The sequence below is a fragment of the Thermobia domestica genome, chromosome 2, assembly GCF_964235325.1.
Source record: "Thermobia domestica chromosome 2, izTheDome1.hap1.1, whole genome shotgun sequence".
Lineage (NCBI taxonomy): Eukaryota > Metazoa > Arthropoda > Insecta > Zygentoma > Lepismatidae > Thermobia > Thermobia domestica.
Window position 1 is genome coordinate 229,300,811 of NC_137455.1, and position 12,263 is coordinate 229,313,073.

Here is a 12,263-nt window from a genome sequence, read left to right on the forward strand (position 1 = left end):
AAGTACAATTACACTTCCAATTTTTCAAAGCCTGCCAAAGTTAGACAACCAACACTAACGTTCCGGTTGGTTGGTTTACAATTAAGGAAGGCATTCTACAAGTGCTCTAGTTTGTTCGAAAGATGTCAGTGTAGCAACCGGCAAAAAAATCCATGCTTCTGCAACAAATAAGAAATCGGGTAGAAGCACCGTTTAATATCTACAGAGCGATTAATACCACGAGAAAATCACAAAGAGATCTTATTTAACCTTGACGTACCAAGGAAAAACCAATGTTGGTCAAACACTCATTTCATTTCATAGGTTAGGTATTTGGTAAGATCTTACCTTATTTGTTTCAAACGTTATCTTAACTTTTGTTAGTTTTCAGTTTTAATATATCTACTGAAACTTTATGAAAAAAATAATATGTCGTGCGGGATTATTTCACTCTGATGAAACCATCATTTTTTTTTTTTTTTTTTTTTTTTTTTTTTTTTTTGAATGTACTATTATAATGAGACATTTACACATTAAAGCTAACAAGAATATTTTCTGGTGTTATACTATTGTTTTCAGTAATGTTTAGAAAACGTAATCGAGGAAAAGAACAATCTAAAAAAAGTAAAAACAAAATGTGCAGTGTGTGAAGTTTAATTTCTAGAAACTATTGCATCAATAGAAAACATGTCATATGTTTCAAATATGACGAATAGTAAAACTGTAAATTTTTGACATCCTTTGCTATACTCTATGTAACCGAGAACCGTAATTTCGTAAAGAAGAACAAATAAAAAACATAAATATGAATATAGATTAATGTTCCTGATAATAATTCATAAGATATAATTCTACTCTTTCTCTTGGTTAATATGTGAGTGATTATTTGATAAGCATTAAAATCATCGACAAGAACTACAGGATGTGGTAGCTGGCGATAAAGTTCTTCTAAATAATGCATTGTAAAGTGATCATGACGAGTAACGTAAATACTGCAAAAGGTAATCGGTTGTTGTAGAAAAAGTCGAACAGCAACAACTTGCAAAGTACTTTAACTCATTGGTCGCTGAATTGATTCAATCTTTACTGCATGTAGACAGGAGGTGTATGGCAGGGAATAGGCTAACGAGGTAGAAACATCCCACACTAAAGTGTTGAATGTGTTGCACAGTGTCCTTGGTTACCGAAAAATTGCATCCCGGTGGGTACCGCAACACCTTACAGACGTTCAAAAATGGCAGAGATACGCCCTCGCTGGTGATCATTTGGAACGTTACAGACAGGGAAGTCCCGTGTTCCCGGACAGGATTATCACTCTTGACGAAACATGGGCGCACTCTTATGAGCTGCAACTTAACGCCAATCAAATGAATGACGCCACCCATCATCTCCCTGACCCAAGAAGCTGAGTCAGGAACCGAGGAATGTGAAGGTGATGCTGATAGTGGCATACGATGTACATAGTGTTATATTTTGGCATGCAGTTCCTCCGAACCAGACTGTAAATGCAGTGTACTACCGCAGGTTTCTGGAACAACATCGTCCTACTGTGCAAAAAAGACCTAACTTTATAAGGGATCCACTCACTGTTTCGCATCACATCGCTAGCTGTCACAACGCAGTTGCTCTGAGGAACCTACACCTACCCTATTCCCCGTACATGAGTCCATGTCACTCATCTGTTCCCTGAGATGAAAGAACCACTGTGATTGATGAGTTTCCGCACCATAAATGCCGTAAGTCGAGATACAGGGCGCTCTCTTGCAGACATTCACAAAGAAGGCACCGCTGCTGGTAGCCTGCGACTTCCCCACATCTGGCAATGGGTGCAACATGCTGCAGGGGATTTTACGTTGAAGGCTTGTAGAGGTCTCATGATTTTACAATAAATGGTTCACCAAAGATTTATATGTTGCTAATTATTTTTTTCAGCCCTCGAAAAACATTTTTATATTTTGGTTACAAATAATTCAAACCCGCTAACTCTACTACTTTTGGAGCACAATCTCGCTACTTCAGATCTGGCAACACTGGCTGACTCAATTTTCGTCAAAACAATGTTTTTGAAATAAGTTAGACGTTTTTTCTTGTAGTGTGTGATGTCACTATTTCAATGTTGTTTAATTTTCTGACTTCTCTGGAATTTGCTATTAAGATTTGCTATTAAGATTTCATTTCTTCGTCTTATTAGAATAATCACTTTTGTTTATCAGCAACCAATTACCTTCCTCGACTATTTCGTCTGTGAATGGGAGGGTTCGTTTGGACGGACAGTTAGAAAAAGTTTCTATTCGAGTATTTCGAAACTATTATCATTGTTCACTTCATATTAGATAAAAACACTGGAATGATATGAAAAGACCTGATAAAATGTTTCATCTCTAGGTCTGAATTCCAGGGTTAGCAAAAACCATTTTTTTTTTAAATAGTTTAAACCAGGCTTTATGGTTTAAATAATTTGCTCTATATATTTATATCACATATGGACAGAAACAAGTTTATTTCGCCTTGGTGTTATTATACAACAACCGAGTTATGCTGGAAGGGGTCACATAAGCTTAAAATGGAATCCAGACCGCTTCTCGGTTTACATAGAGAGAAATTGTCCTCCATTTGAACTCGAAACCGGGACTAATTGACCACAAATGCGATTCGTCTGCCGACTCACAAAGGACTCCTGATAAAAATACGTTGTATCAATCTTTAGATACTTGTTAATATAATTGTCAAGAATCATTTCAGAAGATAGAAAGCTAAACAGTTGCTATACAGAATTATATATGGACAATTTCAAAATACTGCAAAGTACAGAAATAATTTATTCTAAGTTAGTCCACTACGACTTTTATTAGTCCAAGTTAAAGAAATACGACGACTTAATTTGCATATCAATAAGCAAAGTGAATAAATGGTTTGGGTACAAAACCTCGCGGACCAAAACCCCGCCGCCCAAAACATCGCGCCCCAAAATATCGCCATACCCCAAATCTCGCCTGACCAAAACCTCGTTGTAATGATCTCGCGACACAGAATCTCGCCTGGTCTAAATTAAGCGAGGTAATAACACATAATTACATTAAAATAATGACAAGAAAAATTCTAATGCATGCTTTGGAAATCTATATATATAAAAATTAAATGACTATGTTTGTTACATTATACCTCTTGAGCCATCCTACCGATCTCAATCAAATTTTCAACATAGATGAGGTTCGAGCCTAGGATGTCTTTTATGATTTCACTTTGTCGGCACAACAAAAAGGAGGGGCTGTAGCTAGATATTTTGGCGCCCCTACTCTCACCACACAAAGCTCTTCCTTCCTTTTTTTTTTTTCTTTTTACTTATAAGAAAAGCAGCAGATATTGTTATACTACACTGAATTTTTATTAATCTGCAGGCGAGGTTTTGGCCACGCGATGTTTTGGGTGGCGAGGTTTTGTCCCGCGAGGTTTTGGGCGGCGATGTTTCGGCCGCGAGATTTTGTCCGTATCCCGAATAAAGATGTCAATTATTTGAGTCCACTTTGGTTCTGACCCATTTCTACATAAATAGATACTTCTGATTCCAATAAATGCCTCTCGTGGGGTTCGTATGACCCCCCTCCAAACAAGTACGGCATGTCGATGTATTTTATCAACAGTAAACATTATTAAAACGAAACAATATTTAGAATTTCTTTGACTGCAGTTGCACAACAATAATAACAAACTATAAAAAACTCACAAAAGAGACATTCATAAACTTATATTTAAAAAAAAGAAAAAAAATGCTTTTGTAGTATAATCTCTTTGAGTAATGAAGAGGGAATTTAGTCAAAATATAATACGAATAATATACGGGAGTGAAACGTGATAACCCACAAATGTGTGTTCATCAAGATATTACGAACACACACTTTTACGAACATTTTTCATTTTTTGGTTTAAACCATTTGTTTTCTTTTAAATCAGCTGGTTTAAACCGTTTAAACCATGGTTTAAACCGTTTAAACCATGGTTTAAACCATTTGGTTTAAACCTGCCAACCCTGCTGAATTCACAATAAAATCGTTGTTTGGAGTGAAATTTCAATGTTGAACGTTGAGTGCACAATAATAGTTTCATTATATTACTTATCTATTAACGTATGCATATGGTAACAAATATACTCTTAATTGTACTCCTCAAAACTGCATGTAAAAGATTTTTGTTAATCTACAAAACAAAATACTTTACTCAGTACCTATCAATATTCAGGGTTCCCACTCTCTTTCTCAAAAAATTCCAGAACGTTTCGAGGACAAATTAATTTTCCAGGACTTCGACACAGGAAGGTACAACAGAATTGCAACTGTAGGTTCAAAACTCTCAACAGTGAAAAGTATAGCAGCTTATGCAGTGAATATTAATGCCAGTACAGTATTAATACACAATAATTAAATACACAAAGTGGAGCATAATGTGCTGCTGCTGCTTTTTTTTCTTGGTGGCCTCCCAACTCCTCTTATAGCCTCCCGATCCACCCATATCCAGCACATTTATCATTCTTTCTACATAACATTTTAATTGTGCATCGAACAAATTTACAAACAAAAATCTATTTTTCGTACATGGTATTTTCGTTGCGTGGCAGTGTGACAGATATAATTAGGGGAAATAAAGGAACTATATTACAAGTTTCTCAACTGAGTATGGAGTTGTGTGATTTCCTCATCTATAAACATAATCTCTTTCTTCCTTAGCGAAGATGCCCTACGGATAGCATTTGACTTTGTCAATAAAGTAAAGCAAGACTTCTGCTCTGCTTCATGTGCAAGCTAGTTTGCTTCAGTCTCCAAAGCTTCATTTGTTGACATCAATTTCCTTTTCTTTCTCTGAGGCTGCTGTACATTTTCACTTCTCTCTTTCCTCTTGTTTTATGACCTTGTCACAAATAGCATTCATATGGAATTTTACTGAAGAGTAAGTACTGCTGCGAAAATAGACTGATTACGGAGGATTGAAACTGGTACAAAGCACAATTTCTGGAGGATAGTGGTAGTGAGGACAGCATCCAATAATGAGTTGACCGACTAGTAGATGAAAGAAGAAGAGAGAAGTCCTCCCAGCCAACCACCCTGTTGGGAGAAAGAGAGCCTACCAACCATCCACTTATGTAGGATCATGACAAATTATTATTCAGCACAAAAACAGGAATAGCAAACAAAAATAACAGTCAATTAAAATCTTCATTATAATTATGAAAAATCTGACATCCAGTATTTCTCAATTTCAAGGACAGAAATGCATTTTCAAGGACATTTCAAGGATGTTTCCAGGACAAAATCTATTCAAGGCCATTTCCAAGTTTTCCAGGACGAGTGGGAATCCTGAATATTGTACTAAATAAAAACTAAAATGAAAACAACAGCATATAACTTTTCTGCCAATGACAAAAAGAAGTTTGTCGGCAATCTTTCCTCTTGTTGAAACTTTAAGAGCTTTGAATATAGATAACTATTTTCGGTAAATCACTTACAGGATACGTGATTTCCCCCTCACATAGCTGCACAAATGAAAACAAAATTTAACAGTAGGGTATGCTTCTATTATGGTGTGTCTTTCTTGCATGTTCAATTATAACGTTGTCTAATACAAATAAATTTAAACACAAACTATTTGCTGAGCAAAACAATATATTCACATAAAAAAAACTACATACGTGTTACAGTTTCGCCAACTGACAATTTGGCTTCATCAGATACGCGAAACTGTAACACGTATGTAGTTTTTTTTCTGTGAATATATTGTTTTGCTCAGCAAATAGTTTGTTTGTGTTTAAGTATATACAAAGCAAAGCTTCTACTTATGGAAAATAAATTTAATTGAACTACACATTACTGCACAACCTCCTAGATATAACTAAATGCATTCCTGTACCTTATTATGTTTTCATATTCCTTGTCCTTTCCCTTTGAGTCTCTCCAACGTCTATACATAACTGAAGCATCCACATTTGCAGGGCTGAATGTGTTTGGTTCATTTAACAGGGAGATCACAGACAGCAAAATAGTTCTGTAAACATAATAATAATAATTATACTTTAGATACAGCAAATTTTTAGAAATAATAAGATCACAAAAGGATATTGCATAAAAGAAAAGATCAACTTTATTTCAAAGAATATCTGCGTAGTGATGAATCCGAACTTCTTTATATACGATGATCAAGTTTAAAATAGTAATAACAATCCGTACCCCATTCCTGACTGATTACTTTCTCTGGAAAGTAATTTGTAAATTCCCAAGCAGTAGGTACACTTAATGAACTTTTTCTTCTTGATCTAACGCAAGAACTATTTGTATCGAAAGGTCGAGAAAAAAGTAGGTGGAAAAAACGGATTATCACTATTAACGATGTACTGCCATCACTGGCAGGCCAGTTGTATTCGTCCACTATAATTTATAAGTAATTTTCCCCTTTTGACATAAAAATTGGTCTTTTTAGCATTATCCAGTGACACTAGCTTTTCCTGTTAGTTTCTACTATACCTTTTACTACCTCTCTCGGAACACAATTTATCAAAAATGACCTAATTTCTTTTTAGTAGTCATAGCTATTCCTATGTTTTATCCACTTTCGCAAACATTATAGTTACTCATTCCATTCACCAATTTTCACCACACTTTGCTGTACTTACATTTCAAATTCTTCCAGTTGTTTCCATCACTTTTATAATGTTAAATGGATTTGCTCCATACAGTAGAATATTACTCAATATTCTTATTTCAAAGGTTTCATTCAAAATCTCTGCCTTCATTTCCACATATTTTTCCTTAACTCACAATGATTCAACCTTGTCCTCAAATTTTTTAACCTTAATTTGAGTCATTTCCCGACGTTACACAATAATAAAAGTTTCCATATCAACGTAAGTAGAGTCACAGTACAATATTCCATTGTTACTTTTATTTATCTCTATATATTTACTTATATATAGAGATATGATTAACTAAATAATTTTTGAATCTCTTTCTCATCTAGACTACAGTATGAAAAGATACAGAGTCCTGCTAAGTATGTAGGAAAGGAAATAGTCTACAACGATAGAAAATGTGTTTATTTGTGATTAAAAAGTAAAAAATTTAAAGGCTTTCTTTTTATTTAACAAATTAAAAATGTTGGGATACTACAGGGTGGAAGGCAACGGGAAACCCACTATTTTCCCCTAGTTTTGCGGCCAATAGAAAGCGAAATGTGTACAATGGTCTATCGCAGATCAAAGTATAGTTCCGGAGGTAAAATATTCCTCCCATTCGGATCTCCGTGAAAGACTACTGAATGAAAAAGTAAAAGTATAGGAAATATATGAAGGAAGGAAGACAAGCAAAAGAAAAAGGTTTAGGACAGGGATATGAAGAGTAGCACCATGTTACAAAGAGGGCAATGAGAAAATAAAGAAGAAATGAAACTAAAAAAATTAGACTGTAGAAGTTCGTGAAATTAGATGAAAAGGCAATGGGGAATTAAGAAGCGAAGGAGATAAATTGTTTTACCCAGATAATGAAAAGAGCGGTCCTAATGGTGGGGGAATAATTCTGGGTAAACGCCTAAAAGAGAAGGGTGACAAAGTATAACAGAGTTGTGATGTTAAAAAAGGATGATAAAGGAGAAAACAAGGATTTAGCAGTAATACGAACACACACAGATCACTTCGCACACAACTGCAGAAGTAGAGGAAAATTATGAGCAAACAGAAGAAATTATAGACAGGGAGAAGAGGGATGGATGCGTAATTGTAATGAGAGATTTCAATGCAGTTGTAGGAGGATAGGAAGGTAGTGCTGTTGGTATATATTGATTAGGTGAAAAACAAAGGTGAGAGGGACTGGTTAATTTCTGTTATATTTTTATATATCTTCGGAAATTTTTGACTCAGAAAAAACGTACAGTGGACCGTACGATGCAATATGGACCCCTGGGGGAATTTCAGACGAATTTTAGTATACGTATAAATTACCACCTGAAAAATATACTGTGGGTGGGAGTGGTAAGACAAACCATTCCTAGGAGGGGAAGGGGTGATATGTAGAAAAGTAATACGAAAGATATTGGTGTCAAATTCATAGTTTTTGGGTTCGAAGAGATGAATAGTGGCACTCCAGATGAGCGCTCGTCACTTGTTTTTAGCCATGCATAAAATGGAAAATGGTTTTAAAATTATAATATTCTTTTCAAGTATGATTTGTTGTTAAAAAGTGTCCAACTTTATTGTTTATTTTCTACTACTTAATTTCACATATTTTCTATTTTATTCTATGTTATACGTTTATTATTTCCATTTTATATCTGATTATATTTGGCGAGAAGCTTATAACAGTTCAGAACAGCAGAGACATACACAAGATGTAGGCCCTGGCGATCCAGAGTCCTCCCCAAATCACTACTTTTTGTAAATTTTACCTAATTTTAGGGATGATGTTAGGAGACATTTTAGTACAGTATGCTCTCATATTGAATTTGAATCCCTCAAAGAGCTTTCGATCCCTAAAATAAATTCCTACCTATGCCCCTGCACAGCAGTGATGATTTTAGGGAGTGATCACGGGGTAGAGGTCTGCACGGCTACAAAGCATATATCACTTCGGGCTGGGGCCGTACATTTTTAAATATACAACCATATTTCTCGGGCCTTTTCAGGTCTAACTGTGTAAATATACTGTACAACAATATATATTGCACCGTTCTTTATGGAAAACTTTTGAAACAACTGCAAAATTAAATCTCTAATTGCTGTAAATAAAAATACAATTTTGCGTTAATTATTAAGTTTCTGTAATTCGGGCTTATTTGATTACCACATAACTCGGGTCTAAATAATAAAATACTTCGGACTCGGGTCGGGTCTCACATTGTAAATTCACGGGCCGGGACGGGCCCGTGCTAAAAATTCCGGCCCGTGCAGACCTCCATCTGGGGGTAATGCTTCCCTGGAGAAATGGCAATTCTCCAGAAGTCATATCTCTGATAGTTCCCCCATGTGATACCAGTACTTGTGCATTACCACTTTTCACTCTCATTGTATTAAAACTCACCCCAAAGGAACTGCTCTGATATCTTCAGTGGTTCTCCCCTCTGACCCCCAGTGGGGCGGACCATGGACATGTACCACATCTGGAATATCACTATTTATGTCTGAACCCCGAAAACTATGCATTCGACACAAATACAGGATGTTTTTCGATTCGATTTGCCTGACCTGCATGCCAACCAAGGCTTAACTTGGACTAAAGCCGTATCGGCAGTGTCACTATTCATCTTTGCGACCCCGAAAACTATGAATTCGACACTAATACCGTCCGTATTCTAACTATTACTTTCATACGTCACCCCTTTCCCTCCTAGAAATGGTTTCAGTTTCTTACGCTCCACAGTATGTTTTTCAAATGGTAATTTATACGTATTTTACATTCGTCTGAAATTCCTCCAAGGCTCCATGTTGCAACGTACGGTCAACTGTACGTTTTTTTCTGAGTCAAAAGTTTCTAACGATATATACCAGGGGTGACTGAAAAGTTTTCAGCCTAACATAGAAAATGGGAATATAGAATAAAATAACTATATGTATTAGAATAGTACAATCTTTGATATTAATGTGAATCAAGCTCTTGGTTCTAAGTAATTTCTTTTGTCTTTTACAGGCTCTTGAAGTGAGTGAGATGGCGGAAGTTGGGAAAATAGAAAAAAATCAAATACAAGTCAGTCATCAAGTATCTGCAATTAAAAGGAATGTCGGCGTCTGAGATCCACCAGGATATGGTTAATATCGTAGATGAATCTGCGCCTTCGTATGCCACCATCAAAAGATGGGTGCAGGAATTCAAGCGTAGTAGGCAGAGAGATTGGGCAGAGCCGAGATCTGGGAAACCGACCATCAAGTGCTAACACTACGGAAAACATTGACCTGGTATTTGATATGATCATGGAAGATCGCCGATTGTCAACTCGACAGATAACAGACAGGCTGGGCATATCACAGGAGCGAGGAGATCATATTCTGAAGAATGAGCTTGGTTTAATGAAAAGTTTCTGCTTGATGGGTCCCACATCTTCTGACTCCCGAACAAAAACGCACTCGGTCCTCCTATCCGTGGACAATTTGAAACTGTTAGAACGTGATGTGGACGATTTTCTCTGTCGATTCATAATTAAGGACGAGTGTTGGGTACACCATTACCAGCCAGAAACAAAACAACAATCCAAACAATGGAAGTACCCCTCTTTCCCTACCCCAAAGAAGGCAAAGGTGATCCCCTCCGTTGGCAAAGTGATGGCCTCTGTTTTTTGGGATTCCCAAGGTGTGATATTCATTGATTACCTGCAAAGGGGTCATGCCATCACAGGATAATACACTATAGTGACCTTTTGAAAAAACTTCGAGTGCAAATTCAAGAAAAAGGCTACAAATGATGTCCAGAGGTGTTCTCTACTATCATGACAATGCTCCCGGCCACACATCAGCAGTTGCCATGGCTGCTATTTACGAATACGGCTTTGAACTCGTTCTTCATCCACCCTATTCTCCAGATCTGGCCTCCTCAGACTTCACTTGTTCCCTAATCTAAAAAAAAGACTAGCAGGACGACGTTTTGCAAGCGATAATGATGTCATGACAGCCGTGGAGAAGTTTCTGTGGTCACAACCTAAGGATTTTTTTTTTTTTTTAACTGGGATAAGAGCGCTGCAGCACCGTTGAAGCAAGTGTGTTGCTGTCCAAGGGGATTATGTTGAAAAATAAAGGTATTACCAAATCTGTACTACTTATAGTTTCCTCAAGGCTCAAAACTTTTAAGTCTTCCCTCGTAAATATATTACAGTAACAATGGAATATTGTATTACCACCCAACTGGCGTTGTGGAAAACTTCGTCATGATATGACATAGGGAAATGAGTTACATTAAGGTTGTAAAATTTAATATCGAAATTGAAACATTACAAGTTAAAGAAAAGCATGTAATAACAAATCTCATATTTGAAAATAACTTCGGCTTAAACTAGCTGCGACTACATTTCAAAAACGAACATTTTGGAATGCACAGTATGAGCGTAGCTAAAAAACAGTCGGGATTCGCGTAGAATTCTCTTACACTAACGATTCACCCAACACATAATCACCAAAACGCGCTACTTTTTTAAAGTTATAGGTTCGCATCCAACTGACACTCTTAAGCATTTCCATTGCTTTTTCTTCCTCTTTTATAAACAAACAAACAAAAAAAAAAAAAAAAACTTTCTTTTCGAAAGTCTAACATGTTTACGATTATTTATTTTATTTTTCACTAGAGTTTCGCAAAGGAGATTTCGGCCTACGTCTGATTATTTGGTATTATTTTAACAGACGGTTCTATCAAATATAACTCAATTAACACAGTAGTAACAAACTTTTACTGCCTTAAGAAGTGTTCCTGAGCAAGGGGAATAGGGTGGCCCAGATTATATAGTCAAATTTTCAAAATTAGTTTACATATCTAAGCACCTCCTAGTTCTTTTACTAGGAATAAAACAAATCTGCAGGCAAAATTAGATCATATTCCAATCTGAAGGTAGTGCTCCAACGCATTTTATATCAAGAATGAAATCCAAAAACTGGGACTTCTAGATTAGTCTCAATGAAATACAATTCAGCTGGGAAGTAATGAATGACGTGTATTTCCTAGTAGAATATCAACAAATAATGCAATAATACAAAAACTTTGGAATGTAGCAGAAGAATACATAATACAAGAGAGGATCTTGGAATACGAAAAACATGGGAATGTAGAAGTAGTTGTAAACATTGATTGATTCTTCGAAGATGACGGCTTCAAACTGTCGACAACAGCTTCTTTTGTCGTCTGGGTCGGAACCAATTATCCTGTTAGGAGCAACTGTGTTTCTTCTTCATCACTTGTTAAAAGCTTTTTGAACTCTTCAAACAGTTTGACTCCAGGCTCAGCTATGTCATTTACAACTTTGAGATTTATGATTATTTGTTCCCCACTAATGTAATGTTGATTGCTACTCGATTCATCCGGATGTGTGGTCAAATAACTGAACTGATCTTTTTGAGGCAAAAATCAGCCAAAACCGCTTGGATAGTTAAAAGATCTAAGTCTCCTCTTACCTTTCGGTCTACGGGTTCACACTTCATCTTATTGACAACTGCCACCTCGTCCTCACTGGATACTTTGAGCATAATTTCAAATCAACTAGTTCATCCGAAATGTACCGAAGATAAGTTTTGAAGACATTTTTCACAACTTCACTTATTTCAGGATCGATGTCAT

The 12,263-nt window shown here is 36.2% G+C and overlaps 1 protein-coding gene across 2 annotated transcripts in view; it reads right to left on the reverse strand.

The window, feature by feature from the left end:
• LOC145678399 (ubiquitin-conjugating enzyme E2 R2) overlaps window positions 1–12,263 on the reverse strand; it is a 175,075-nt gene that overhangs the window by 15,366 nt on the left and 147,446 nt on the right. For both annotated transcript variants that reach the window (XM_081748485.1, XM_081748484.1), the window contains one exon: window positions 5,878–6,012. In XM_081748485.1, coding sequence (XP_081604611.1) covers window positions 5,878–6,012 — 135 coding nt within the window. The remainder of the gene's footprint in view (window positions 1–5,877; window positions 6,013–12,263) is intronic.